The sequence below is a fragment of the Lagenorhynchus albirostris genome, chromosome 6 (assembly GCF_949774975.1).
Source record: "Lagenorhynchus albirostris chromosome 6, mLagAlb1.1, whole genome shotgun sequence".
Taxonomy (NCBI): domain Eukaryota; kingdom Metazoa; phylum Chordata; class Mammalia; order Artiodactyla; family Delphinidae; genus Lagenorhynchus; species Lagenorhynchus albirostris.
Window position 1 is genome coordinate 791,626 of NC_083100.1, and position 15,044 is coordinate 806,669.

The 15,044-nt window shown below is 53.0% G+C and overlaps 1 protein-coding gene across 1 annotated transcript in view; it reads right to left on the reverse strand.

The window, feature by feature from the left end:
• CROCC2 (ciliary rootlet coiled-coil, rootletin family member 2) overlaps positions 1 to 15,044 on the reverse strand; it is a 71,992-nt gene that overhangs the window by 30,024 nt on the left and 26,924 nt on the right. The window contains 5 exon segments of the mRNA XM_060151567.1: positions 1,421 to 1,534; positions 4,246 to 4,422; positions 5,029 to 5,198; positions 5,693 to 5,820; positions 9,353 to 9,546. Coding sequence (XP_060007550.1) covers positions 1,421 to 1,534; positions 4,246 to 4,422; positions 5,029 to 5,198; positions 5,693 to 5,820; positions 9,353 to 9,546 — 783 coding nt within the window.

A 15,044-nucleotide genomic window follows, 5' to 3' on the forward strand; every position in this document is an offset into this window, starting at 1 on the left:
TCTGCTAGTGACCCGGGGGTCCAGGTCGCTGCATCAGGAGGGGGTGAAGAAACACCCTGGCAGCCAACCCCTAATTGCAACACTCCTTCCCTTGCCCAGCGCCCCTCCCGCCACGGCCCGCTAGGTCGGAGCAAACGGCCTGGGCTCCCCAGGCCTGCCATCTGGGTGTCCTGCCCTCGTCCAGGGCCCCTTGCGGTCTCTGAGCACGGCCCCGCTTGTGGGGTCAGAGGGTCGCCACCCAGCCCTGCAGCCTGCGTTCCACCCACTCACTTGTTCATGGACTCACTGAGCCATTAATGCAACACCAGGGGAGCATCTAACCCCGCACCCTTGGGGCTGGGGACACACCGGGGACCGGGGTGAAAAATGAAGGTGGGCAGGCTGGAAGAACGAAGGCAGGGGCAGAGGAGACATGGCGCTGGCCCAGCTGAGCCGACTGGGTGCGGCTGGAGTCCTGAGGGCAGGGTCCGGCTTTGCCCTCGACCACCCCCGCTACCTGCGGGGGGACTGCGTCCCCCAACCTCACCATGAGCCATCCCCCCGGCCCCCTCCTCCCGTGGGCGGCAGGGCCCTGGCCTCTGCGTCACCCACCCGGGGCCTGGCGCCACTCCGTAAACAGGCCGAGGCTACCCTGCCGGCGACTGCAGCGGTGCCCAGCCCCGCCCGTGGGGTGGGGCACGGGGCCCCAGTGTGGCCACCCCTGCTCCCCGGAGTCGTACTTGCTGTTGCCTGCCCTGTGCCCCCAGACGGGGGCTACTGAAGAGGAGCCAGGGGCCCCAGGTGACCCAAGCTGGCTGCCCACAGTGGCCTCCATGCACGTGTGGGCCTCTGCCCACTGGCCCAGGGTGGGCGGCTACCTGCTGGGGTCTCTTCTGGCCCCTCAGCGGATGCCTCCCTCCAGCTCTGTTGGGATTCTCTATGGGGTCTTTCCTGGTGAGCGCTTGCCTCAGTTACAACGCTGGCCTACCCGCTGGGCTTCTCCTTTGGGAGGGGCCTCTCCAGAAAGTCAGCCCCAAGAGGCCCTCGGAACCTCCTACAGCTATGCTGTGCCACAGGCAGCTGAGGTCAGACAGGGAAGGCCAGGGGCTGGGGGGCTGGCGGGCATAAGCCTGGTCTGCCCCCTCTGTTGCTGGTGCCAGGCCCTCCCCTCTCTGGCTTCTGCCCAGTGGCACAAGGGTGACTGGCCTGCTGCCCCCCACCCCTGTCCCACCCCATCGCCTTTGCTTCCCGCAGAGACACTGTCTCCTCCCAGCAGGGGATCTGGAGATCCCTGGGGGAAACGGAGGCTCGGGTGGGTTGGGTGGAGGGGATGCATCCCTGGGACCAGGCAGGGAGGGGGCGCCTCTGGGGTCTGCCGCCCCCGCTGGGCTGTGCAGGCGGCCAAGCCAGGTGTCTCGCTCCGGCGGGGGTGCGGGCTCACCTCGGCTCGCTCCTGCCGGCCCCGGGCCTCGTGCTGCACCAGCTCCAGCTCCCACGCGGCCCTGGACAGCTCCTCCCTCAGCTGGCTGGTCTCCGCTTCTCTCAGAGACAGGGCCTGGGCGACAGGGGCAGGGTGCTCGTGAGAGGGCTGGGGGGCTCTGAGGAGAGGCTCAGCAGAATTCTGGGTGCCACGGCCCTGCCAGGACGCAGGCTCTGGGAGGAGGAGCCCCTCAGAGGCAGCTGCATCCTGAGGGAGTGGGTCCAGCCTGCCAGCCTGCGCTCAGGCAGCTCCCCTACCCCACCCAGGGTGCCTTTCCCCTCCCACCTGCTTCTGCCCAATACCTGCTCTCTCCCAGCGCAGGTCAGGGGGCTTCATGGGCCACCTCCTCCCTGGAGCCCTCCACCCGCTCCAGGCACCGAGCAGGAACCGCTAATCGTTCCTAACCTCCCCACGTGCTCTGCGTCGCTGAGGGTGAGGGGTGCGCGTGAGGCCCCGGAGATGCTGCGTTTCACGCACCAGCCCCGAGGTGGGAGGGACCCCTGCTCTGTCATCAGGCTGTGGGGTGGCAGAGATTTGGCAATGCCCGTCGTCACAAACGCACATCCTCTCCCTGCCAGGCCCACTGGGGAGGGCAGCCTGGAGACATGCATGACCTACGCTCGGGGTCTCCGATGAGTATTTATAATGTTATTTATAATGACAACAAGACTCCCACCAAAGGGAGGCCAACAGAACGAAGGGGGATCCCTGCACACGTCGGGGCGTCATGCAGCTGTGGAAAAGAACCAGCGAGCTCTGAACACAGTGTGGAAAGCCCCCAGATCTGTGATCCTGAGAAGAGAAAGGTCCAGAACATGTGTGTCCTCTTCATCCCTGTGCTACAGAGGCGGGCGTAGGAGCGTGTATTCCCACTTGCTGGCCTGTGCACGACAGTCTCTGGGGGGAGGTTTGTAACAAAGAGTGTGTCTGCTTTTTGCCCTGGGTGCTGGGGGAGCCTCTAAACCCCCGGAATTTCACAGGTGAGCGCTGTCTGTTATTTGTGGACCCTGGGGCCACACCTGAGCTTGTGCTAACAAGGTGGTCAGAACCCTGGGGCAGTGAGCCACCGAGATCGGCCTGACCACCCGGCCTCTGGGAGGGGGCTGGGCCCTGAGTTTAGTCCATCACACCCACACAAGGAAACGCCAGTAAAACCCTGGAGCTTACCGGCTGGTAAACACCCTAACGTGCCAGTGGGTGGCCTGCCCTGGCTCTGCGGGGAGGGCCCGTCCCCGTGGCTCTGCACTGGGCTCGCCCTGGCCTGTGCCTTTACGATAGAACTAACGGCAACTGTGGTGCTTCCTGGAGTTCTGTGAGTCACCCTGGTGAACAGCTGAATCCGGGGCTCTGCCCTCCCCGGACATTCGTACGATGCTGTTCCTCTATCGCAGCCTCCCGACCCTCCTTCAAGCCCCACCCTCGACACGCCGTCCTCACTTTCAGGAAGCAGCAGAGCGGAGTGGCCAAGGACATGGTCCCCACTGCCCAGCAGGTGTACCGTGCCGCCCTAGGCAAGTTATTCAACGCCTGTGAATCTCTGTTTCCCTCCAGTCAAAGGGGCCGATAAGAGCGTGAACCTCTCCGCGTTGTGAGAGTCAAACTAGAGATGCAGAGCCTGACCACAAACCCTGGTTATTCCTGCTACTGTAACTCTTCTCCCACGATCTGTAGCTGTACCAACCCCTGAGGGTCCTGTCACAGTGCGACAGCCCACAGGAATGTGTTTACTTGTCCGTCCCCTTCACTCAACAGCGCGCGCTTCAGGGTGGCGCGGGATACCGGAACTGTCTGCACTCACAGGGTAGCTTTTACCTGCCCAGTGTCTGAATTCCAACAGCCTGTGGGATGGGAGGCGGGTTGGGTGGGTGGCTGATGGATGGACACACTGATAGCCGGCTGGCTGGTGATCAGATGGATGGAGGGATCATCAGACACGTGGACAATCAGTGGATGTGGGGGGGCAGCTGGGTGTGTGGATGGAGGGAAGGGTCTTTAAGTGAACGGACGGATGACTGGCTGGGTGAGTGGTTGAATAGATGGATGGTCAGGTGAGTGGAGGATAGTTGTGTGGACGGATAGTTGGGTGGATGTTTAAGCAAGTTGATGGATAGATTCATGGTCACGTGTGTGAATGGCCAATTGGGTATGTTAATAGATGGCTATGTCTGTGGGTAGACAGCTGGGTGTGTGAATAAAGGATGGATATTCAAGTGAACGGATGGATGATGGACAGGGGAGTGGAGGGACAGTGAATTGCATGGATGTGTAAATGGGCAGGTAATTTAATGGGCAGATGGATGAATGGTTGGATGGGTAGATGGATGGGTGGATTGGTGGATAGATGGGTGGATGGATAGATGGATGGATGGATGGACAGGTGGATGGATGAATGGCTATGTGGCTGGATGGACAGATGGTTGGATGGGTGCATGGTTGGATGGATGGATGGATGGACGGATGGATGGATAGATGGATGGATGGATGGATGGATGGGTGGATGGGTAGATGGATGGATGGATGGATGGACAGGTGGATGGGTGCATGGTTGGATGGGTGGATGGATGGAAGGACGGATGGATGGATGGATGGATGGATGGGTGGATGGATGAATGGGTGGATGGGTGGATGGTAGGTGGGTGGATGTCTGTCCACCAGGACTGCTGTGGAAGATCAAAGCTGCAATGACAGTGGCGTGGAAAGGTTGCCCCGCACAGCCCTCTTGCTGGGTCGGAGAAGGCAAGTGATCAGACACGAGAGCTCCCACTGCCTCGTGGTCGGCCCGTCACCTGCTGCATCTCGCGTTCCAGCTGAAGGAGACTCTCATCACGCTCACGCTTCAGGCTCTGAATCTCCTCCTGCAGAGGCTCCCTCTTGGCTGCACTTTTTGCCACCAGCTCCTCCTCCTGTTCCAGCCTGCGTGCCGCCACTTCCTTCTCCTCTGTCAGAGACAGACTCGGGGTCTCCTGGGCCGAGGAAAAGGGACAGGCCACGAAGACTCACAGGTCAGGACTCGTGAGACCAGCAGGTGCCTGTGTTCCTGAGTGAGACTGGGTTCGTGGGACGTCAGGGCAGGACAGGTGCCCAGGGACCGTCCGGTCCAGCCAGCCTCACGCCGACACCTCACACGCAGTGACACGCGCTGCGAAGGGCTCTCTGGGCCCCAGCGGCTACCACCCCCCACTCAAGTCACAGCTCAGAAACTTTTCCTGAGCCTCCACAGAGCACCAGGCACCCTGACATGCAAAGTGTTTAAGGACGTGTCACTCGAGGCCTTCTGGGACTGTGACCAGCGGGACGTCTCAGAGGGGGACAGAGCTCCGTCCAGCTATGGGTCCTCAGACTGCGGCCAGGTCAGCCGACGCCCGTGGGTGCCTCTTCCGTGAGGGACAGGGTCCTGGCCGCCCACGCGCACTGTCAAGGGTCCTCTGGCCCAGCCTCAGCGTGGCCTGGGCACCCCTGCCGCCCGGCTGGTCTCCTGGGCCCCTCCCCAAGTGCCTGCCGTCCCTGGGGACATGGTAGACTCCCGGGAAGCGGCTGGGCAGCTGGGGGCTGGTCCCAGGGAGGCTGACCTTCTCCCTCTGGAGCCGGGCTAGGTCCTCGAGGTGGGCCAGCGCCTGGCTCTCCAGGGCCAGCTGCGTGTCCTGCTCCTGCTGTATCACCTGCTGCAAGAGCCGCCCCACGTCCCCCTGCAGCTTCGTCTCCTGGACCTCCCAGGTGCACTTCAGCTGCTCCATTTGCACTGTGAAGGGACAGGCGTATCTGACACCCGCCGCGGGGCCCTCCCTCACCCCTACCTCATCCCCGGAACACCCTGCGGCCCTGTGAGCCCCTGTGGAGTGGCAGCCCCCGGCTCTGAGGATACGGCCCAAGCCAGCAGGACAGAGCCCCCAGGTGCCACTGCAGGCATGTGTCCTGATCCCAGCCCGCGCCAGGCGGCCTGCATGCTGCAGGGTGGGCTGAGCAGGGACGGGCGCACAGGGGGTGGGGCCGGGGGCTGCCACGCTGACCCTGTGGCCACAGCCCGTTCTGAGCCTCGGGCCAGCGCCGGCAGCAGTGCCCACCCATCACAGAGAATAGTGGCACAAGTCACTCAGACACACGAGCTCTGGGCTGCGTTTGGGCCCCTTTGGGGGCTGGGGAGTGGGAGCAGAGCATCAGGGGACGAGCTCATCTGAAGGGTCCGTCTGAGGCTGGTCTGGGGACAGGAGCCGAGGGGGCCTGTCTGCGGAGCACCTTGCAGGGCCTGCCGGGCCAGCCTTGCGCTCTGGGCCTCTCCCTCCAGCTGCTCCTGCCGTGACTGCAGCTGTGACGCCAGCTGTTGGGCCTCAAAGAGGCTGTTCTCCAGGGAGTGCCTCTCGGCCCTGCAGAGAGTCACCAAACAACAGGCGAGTCACTCACTGGCGTGACTGGCGGAGGATCCTGCCAACGAGGGACAGCGTGGAGCCCATTTGCTAGGACAGTGCCCGTCAAGGCTGGGATGGTAAATCAGAAGGCAAACGGGGGACAGCTCGTTCATCGTAAATCTAAGAACAAACTGGACCCTGCATAAAAAATGTTCCAGGTGGACTAAAAAGCTAAAATGCAAAAACAATACAAATAGACAACAACTAAGCGACTCAGAACTGTAAAAATAGTAGAAATAATCCAGAAGGGTATTTTATAATCTTAAGCAAGACATAAAAGCCACAAGACAAAAATAAGGAGGCCAACAGATCTCAATACACTTAAAGAGAGGGAGACGGAACCTTCTGTGCAGAAAAGATTCCACAAACCAAGTCAAAAGACAAGGGACAGGGCTTCCCTGGTGGCGCCGTGGTTGGGAGTCCGCCTGCCGATGCAGGGGACACGGGTTCGTGCCCCGGTCCGGGAAGATCCCACATGCTGCGGAGCGGCTGGGCCCGTGAGCCATGGCTGCTGAGCCTGCGCGTCCGGAGCCTGTGCTCCACAACGGGAGAGGCCACAACAGTGAGAGGCCCGCGTACCGCAAAAAAACAAAACCCAAAAAACTAAAAACAGCACAGGGCTTCCCTGGTGGCGCAGTGGTTGAGAGTCCTCCTGCCGATGCAGGAGACATGGGTTCGTGCCCCGGTCCGGGAAGATCCCACATGCCGCGGAGCGGCTGGGCCCGTGAGCCATGGCCACTGAGCCTGCGTGTCCAGAGGCTGTGCTCCGCAGCGGGAGAGGCCACAACAGTGAGAGGCCCGCGTACCGCAAAAAACAAACAAACAAACAAAAAAAACAAGGGACAGACTTGGAGAAAATATTTGCACTAAATATGCAAAGGGTGAATGTCCGTCACATACAAGGAGCTCCTGCCAATCAATGACAGAAGGCGTCTGATCCTACAGAACAATGAGAACAGTGACCGTTATTCACAAAGAAAACACAAATGGGGAATAAACGTAAGAAACTCACTGGTCCTCAAGGGGGTTCTAATCACAACTATGATGGTTAATCGATTACATGTCACATTAGCAAAAGCTTAAAATAACGATCATATCTAGTGTTGGCAGGGTGTGAGGGTGACTTTCTCTGGTTGGGGGGAGGGGGGCTGGGAAATTTCAGAACGTAAAGCGTGCATGTCTTTGGGCCACAGCAATCCCACTTCTAGGCGTCGGTTCTTCAGAAAATACACATGAACCAATGGCGCAGCGCAGCGACGTTCCCCGTAGCTCCACACAGGGCGTCAATCACACTCAGCTTCGATGCCATGAAATGCTGGAATGTTTCAGAAACTACGGGGCATCTCGTTAGCTGCTAAGACAATGAGGACATTCTCTTAAAGAGTCACTCTGAGAAGCAGCCTTCAGAGCGGAACTCGTGCAGCACGATTCCCCCGCGTGAAGAAGCCGCCTCTGCGTCTGGGCACAGACGCAGCCCTTCAGAAAGTGCCTGGGGTGCACGAGGTGACTCACAGCGGCACCCGCTTCGGGGGCGGGTGATGACACGGACTGCGTCTCTGACAGCAAATCCATCAGTCACCAGCCAGCCAACGAGCGTGTGCTCGGTCCAGTGCTGGGTGACGTACGGTGACAAAACCAACCAACTAACCAACGAGGACACACCACACTCAACACAGATGCCCACATGAGACACAGACAGCCGACGTGCAGCCCCAAACGGCTCGGTGGGTCAGGGAGGGCCACGGGCCATGGGGGACCTTGCTTAGCCTGTCCCGGCCCCGCCGCAGTCTCCCTCGGGCCCCCTGCACACCTCTGCCGCCAGTGTCAGAGTGGGGTGTTGTCAGCACCTTCCGGGGCGCCCTGGTGTCTGCAGAGCCCAGGAACCTCACTCCTCTGATATCCCGTCCCCCCTCCAGTCCCCACCCTCTTAAGCACCTCACATGTTCCCCACTCTCCACGTCTGGACGGCTCTCCCCAGCTTTCTGTGCCCACCCGGGCCCCTCTGAGGGGAGTGACCTGTGCCGGTCCCGGACACTCTAAGGATGTGTCCAGTCTGTCCCTCCACCAGAGCCCGGGAGCATCTCACTTCCTGGAAGGAGGCCCGGCACCACCAGCAAGGGTGCGTGGGGTACAGGTGGGGACCCCAGTCCATCTTGCTGGAGCCTGAGAACTAAAAGAGGTCCGCGGCACCGCAGCCTTGTCAGGGCCTGGGACGGGGGGCCGGAGGACCTTGAAACCTGGGCTCCTCGGTCATCAGGAGAAGCAAGCCATGTCCCGTGCCGCCCTGTCACCAGAAGCTCAGACTGGTCCCTGCGAAGTGCTGTTTAGTGGGTGTGGGACTCCGTCTGGGAGCTGCAGGGTCTCCATGCACAGAGGCCCTGGGCCCAGTGCTGAGGCTGGGGGAGGGTCCCCTGACCAGGGCCCATGCTCTGGGCGGCAAATGCTGGCGGGAGGAAAGAGGCCCCCTTCCCTGTCCTCTGAGCACTGGTGGGGCCTGGGACGGGGCCAGGAGTGGGGTCTTGGGACCCTCTGCTGCCAGCCACCAGGAGGAGACTTCATCGGGCTTCCTGCTCCAACTTGTGGCCATGCTTTCCTTGGGAGGAGAGGTCTTCTGTGAAGAAGTTCGAGGACCTGGGCCTCTAAGTTTCCTCATGGCCCCCAGTACTGGAATTTCGGGAGGAACTCTTTCTACAAAAGTACTTCGATGTTCCTGAGGAGGGCACAAGGTGCAGAAAGCCACCAGCTTATGGATGTCCTTACAGGCCACAGGCCAGCTCAGCTCACCAGGCAACAGCTGGCAGGGCACCCTGTTCTCGCCTGCAGTGTCTGTTCCAGGTGTCCTGGAAGTGGCCCCGATGGTCTTCAGGGTTCACCCCCACCCCCAGCCTCGTGGTTCCCTGGGGCTGCCACCACCCGGGCTCCAGCGGTAGTCACGGGGCCCCAGCCTGCAAGTCGGAGCCCTGCGACGCCCAGGATCTCCTCAAGGATGTCAGGCGGCTCAAGACGGCTGTGGGCAGTGGGGAGAAGGGCACTCTGTGTCTGCTGGAGGAGGAGCTGGGCGTGGCTGCTGGCCATCTGGCCAGCTCTCACCCCGAGCCTGCCCGGGAATGAAGTCTCCTTAGAGTTGAGCCACGCTGATGGCGGAAAGGCAGGCTGTTGAGAGCACCAGGAGCGCCTGGATCCAGCCTTGCCTGAAGCCGTGTGTACCCTGAACTGCTCAGATCCATGAGCAGGACGTTCCACACCTTTTCTTCTGCTGGTCTGAGGTGGGCCAGTGCAACCATCTCTCTCAGGAAAACTGTTCTAGGAAGGCTCTCGCTGCATTCACCTCTTCTAGGTGCTCTCTGACCCCACGGGCACTGTGTTTGCCCCTCCCTTACAGCCTCTCTCCCATGTAGACATACCTGCCCTGCCTTACAGTTGCTGAGTGACTGCCCATCCCTGCAACACCACAGGCTCCCTGAGGTCAAGGCCACATGACCCCAGGTACCTGAGGTCAGCTGCCTCCTCAGCTGTGAGCTGGCCCTGCCTCTCCAGGGCCTGCTGCTTGGCCAGCAACTGGGCCCGCTCTTCAGACAAAGCCTCCTTCTCCTGCAGGGCCCTCTGGAGCGCGTCCACGTGGGCCTCCTGGTCTTGCAGGCTCTGGGCCAGCTGCTCCTCCAGGGCCTGTTTCTTGCATGTGACCTAGGGGAGGGGGAGGGGAAAGTCCAGCAGAGAGAGTGGAAGTGTGAGGAGGGGCCTCTCCAGGGAAAAGAAGGACTTCAGAAAAAGTGGTTTCATGCAGAACGGCATGGAGGAAAGAGTGGAGGAGGAGGGTGGCTATGAGACATATTGGACCCCTGGTGCATGTGTGTTTTCACAGCAGAGGGACCTCCACTCCTGTCACCATGATGGAGAAATTATTGAACTGAGCACCCCCAGGTGGGACCCAGCTGCCAATCTAAATGGTAACCTCTGTTGGGTCACAAGTTTCTGGGGTCAGGAGACATGGCACAGAAATGCAAAGAAGGTGACAGAGGAACAGATTGTAGCAGACTAACACCTCCACCAAGAACATCACAAAAATCTAGACAAAACCTATCACAGGAATCTGTATAAGGCCTCAGAGAGCTGTCAAGGTAGCTGGGTCTGAAGGAGCCAAGATCTTGGAGGAAAGGGAAACAGAAGAGTGAGACCACCACTCAGTATCTCTTCTCTCCTCAGAGCATGTGCTGTCCTATTATGAATAGGACCAGAAAGTGCAGTGGAGCATCCAGAATGTCAGGCAGGACGTCTGGCAATCTCAGAATTGAGACACAAACACCCAGAGTTCAGGGTGGGGGCCCTAGTTAGGAGCACAGGAGAGCCATACCATGAGGTCAACACCCCGAGGTAGCTCACTCTTCAAAAAAGACTGAAACCAGTTACAAAACAGCTAAATCCAAGACTGGATAAAGGTGATCTGCTCTGACTCTGATATCCTAAAATGAAAAGCAAATTCCCTTTGGAAGAAGTTTATATCACCCAGAGCCTCAAATTAGCTCTACAAAACCTCAAAATCTGTCATTCAATAAAAAATTATTAAGCACCAGGAGATAAGGCCAAAGGACTGAAAACGAAGAGATAAAAGACAATAGAAATAGACCCAATTTGGGGGTCCAGATGTTGGAGTTATCAGACAAAGACCTGAAAAATGTTATAATTAATGTGTTCAAGAACATATCCAAGAAGATGGAGAATTTCACTAGATAGCTGAAGTGTGTGTGTGTGTGTGTGTGTGTGGTTGAAGTGACCATTTGAAGCAGAAATATTAATAATGTATTACAGAGTTTATAACAACATATGTATAAATAAAATATATGGCAACAAGCCCTAAGGATGGGAGGGATAAATGGAATATATTGTTGTCACGATCTTACATTGTTTGTGAAATAGTATAATGTTATTTTAATATAGACTGTGCATACCATAATTTTAAAGTAATCACTAAAATAATAACAAGAAGAAGTATAGCTTTAAAAAGTTAATAGAGAACATAAAATGGAATACTAAATAAATATGCAAATAACCCAAAAGAAATCTGGAAAGGCAAAATGTAAAAATTTACAAAAAAATGAGATAAATAGAAAACAAACACCTAGATGGTGAACTTGAACCAAGCATATCAACAGTTACCTTACATGTAAACGATGTAAACACTCCAGTTGAAAGGTAGAGATTGTCAGAGTAAATACAGAAGCAAGACCCGACACACTTCACATATACAGACATAGAGAAATGAAGGTTAATGTATGGAAAGGATATAACATGGAAACAGTAAGTAAAGAAAGTTGGTGTGGCTATATCAATATCAGGAAAATTAGATATCAAGAAAACAAATGTTACTAAAGATAAGAGGGGACATTTTATAAAGATAAAAAGTCAGTTCAGCATGAAGACATAAAATACTAATTTGTGTGCTCCTAAAAATAGGAATTCAAAATATATGAAGCAAAAGTAGACAGAACTAAAGGTAGAAATAGACAATTCCACAATCATAGAGATTTAAATGTCATTAATAGAACAAGTAGACAAAAAAAAAAATCAAACTAATAAAGCAAACAAACTAATAAACCCCATAAGGACACAGAAGACTTAAACAACAGTATCAAGCAACTTGACTTAATTGATATTTATAGGCACTACACTCAACAATGGCATAATACACATTCTTTTTACATGAACATGGAATGTTCAACAAAATAGCTAATATGCTGGGCCATAAAGCATGCTTCAATACATTTAAATCTGTTCAAATAATATGGAGTATATTTTCTGACCTTATTGGAATTACATTAGATGTTGATAATAATTAGATACTTAGGAAATTCCCACATTTGGAAATTAGGTAATATATGTCTAAATAATCCATGGATCAAAGAAGAAATCACACAGAGAATGAGAAAATAGTTTGAACTGAATGATAATAAAAACACAACAGGCAAAATTATTAGAATGCAGAAGAAACAGCCACAAGACCAAGTAGGAAATCTGAATAGCCCTATATGTAATAAATAATTAAATTTTTATCAAAACTTTTCTCACAAAGAAAACTCCAGACTTAAATGACTTCACTAGTGAGTTCTACCAACATTTAAGGAAGAAACAGAAATTTTAAAACACTTTCAGGACATAGAAGAGGAGGGAACACCTCCCAACTTATTTTGTGAGGCCAGCATAACCCACATTCCAAATCTGACAAAAACACTATGAGAAAAAAAATTATAGACTAATGTTCCTCATGAATATGGATGTAAAAATCCTTAACAAAACATTATGAAATTGTTTATCTCAGGTATGCAAGGTTGTTTTAACATTAAAAAATAAACCAATATAATTAGCTGTATTAACAGAATAAGAATGATGGCATGGTCATCTTAATTCATTCAGGGAACACATTTAACAGAATTCAAAACCCATTCATTATTTTAAAAAAAATCTCAGCATGCTAGGAATAAAAGAGAGCTTCCTCAATCTGATAAGAGGCACCTATGAAAAGCCTATAGATAACATCACACTTCATGGTGAAATATTGAATTCTTTCCTTGTAGTTGAGTTTGGTAGGAGGATGGCCACTCTCACTACCTCTTTTCAATTTTGTTCTGTAGGTCTTTAGCCAGTGAATTAAGAGAAGATGAGATAAAAGTCACTGAGATCAGAAAGGAAGTAAAACTGTTGTTATTCACAGATAAAATGATTATGTACATGTAAAACCCTGGTGCTTATCAATGAATTTGTCAAGGTTGCATGATTGAAAGTTAATCTATGAGATTGTATTTCTATATACTAGTAATGGACATAGGAAAATGAAATTAAAACAGCAAGGCACAATATCAAAACTAGGAATTAATTTAATCAAAGACCTCTACACTGAAAACTACAAAACACAGCTGAGAGGAATTAAGTAAAGAAAAAAATGGAGAGATATACCATGTTTATGGATGGACAACTAGATACAGTTAAGATGTCCAGTCTTCTCAAATTGATCTATGAATTCAACACAATCCCAATCAAGGTTCTACCAGGCTTTTTTGGGTATAGACATTGACAATCTAATTCTAAAATGTATATGAATATGCAAAGGTTTGAGAACAGCCAAACAATCTTGAAAAGAAGGATAAGATGGGGATACTCACATTACTTAATTTCAAGACATTAAAAAGCTACAGGAATGAAGACAGTGCAGTTTTGGTGAAAGGATGAACACATAGATCAGTTTGCACAGATCAACAATATGATCTGGGCACATATATGCACATGTATGATCGATTTATTTTCAACAAGTTGCCAAGACAATTCAAGGAGGAAAGGAAAGTCTTTTCGAAAATTGGTGCTGGGACAACTGGATGTTAGTATGAAAAATAATGGACTTCAGTTCCTATTTCATACCACACACCTGTGGTTCTCAACCTTAATGTGCATCAGAGTCACTGGGAGGGATAATTAAAATCCAGATTTCTGGGCCCCACCCACAGAGTTTCAGATTCAGTAGGTTTTGGGAGGGCAGCTGAGAATTTGCATTTTAAACAAGTTCCCAAGTGGTACTAATGCTGCTGGTCTGAGGAACACACTTTGAGAACCACTGCTGTACAGAAAAATCAACTTGAAATGGATCATAGACCTAAGAGCTAGATGAAAACAGAGCAGGATATTGTCTCGTCCTTGGGCTAGGCAAAAATTTTTCAGACAGCCCCTAGAAAACACTAACCATAAATTTTTTTAAAACTTGGTAAACTGAATTTTGCCAAAGTTAAACTTTTCTGTCCATCAAAAATACCATTAAGAAAATGTATATTTAAAAAAAAAAAAAAAGGGATTCCCTGGTGGCGCAGTGGTTGAGAGTCCGCCTGCCGATGCAGGGGACACAGGTTCGTGCCCCGGGCTGGGAAGATCCCACATGTTGCGGAGCGGCTGGGCCCATGAGCCATGGCCACTGAGCCTGCGCGTCTGGAGCCTGTGCTCCACAACAGGAGAGGCCACGACAGTGAGAGGCCCGCGTACCCCCCACAACAAAAAAAAAAAAAAAAAAAAAAAGGAAATGTATAGGTAAGTCACAGAAACGTGAGTACATCTGTCTGGCAAAGTACTTTTATCCAAGATATATGAACTCCTACATATCCATAACCAAAATATGAAAACCCAATAAAAGTAGGCAATAGACTTGAATAGATACCTGACAAAACAAGGTATATGAATATTTAGAAGCACATGAAAATGTGCTTAATGCCATTTGTCATCAGAAAATGCCAATTAAAACCACAATGGCGTATCACTTCACACACACAGAATAGCTAAAAAGTAAAGACGGATGATGCCAAGTGTTGACGAGGCAGAGGAGCGGCTGGAAGCCTCCCACGCTGCTGGTGAGTAAAATGATACAACCACTTTGGAAGACTGCTTGCCGGTTTCTTATAAAGTTCAACACACACCTACCCAGTGACTCCACAATTGCACGCCTACGTATTTACTCGAGAGAAATGAGAATATCCATACGCGACTTGACCATGAATGCTCATTGCAGTCTTGTCCACTCCCCAAATGGAAAGAACCCAGAAGTCCAGCAGCGGGTGAATGGATAAGCAAGCGTGGCTTATCCGTATGATGGAATATTACTATGCACTCAAAAGGAAGGCGCTCTTGATACACCTAAGAACAGGGATGGCTCTCAAAGACATCGTGTTGAGGGAGAGAAGCCGGGCTCAAAAGAGTCTATGCCCCATGGCTCCATTTACAGCAAGGTCTAAAACAGGTCAGGGCACGTGACAGGAGTGCCCGGGGTGGCCGTGACAGGAGGGAGCCTGCTGGGCTGGTGGAGACACTTTGCATCCTGATTGTGGTGGTGGCTACACAGGTGCTTACAACTGTCAAAAACTGTGCACTGGCTTAGTGAGTGTAGTCACCCTTTGACTAACAAAAGAGGAAAAGATGACCCCAAAAAGGCTAAGACAGTCTGAGAAACAGAAAGAGGCTGGACTGAGTCCCAAAGGTGACAGACCATGAAGTCTGAATGCCACTGGGGGCCGGAGACGCTGCAGAGACAGAGTTTCCATGTGGACCGACAAAGCTGATGTCAGGAGAAAGCAAAGGTGCTGCAGTGTCTCGTCCCAGGGAGTCTGACCTCCTCCATGGAAGATCCATGTCAGCAGATTTGGGAATGAATGCAG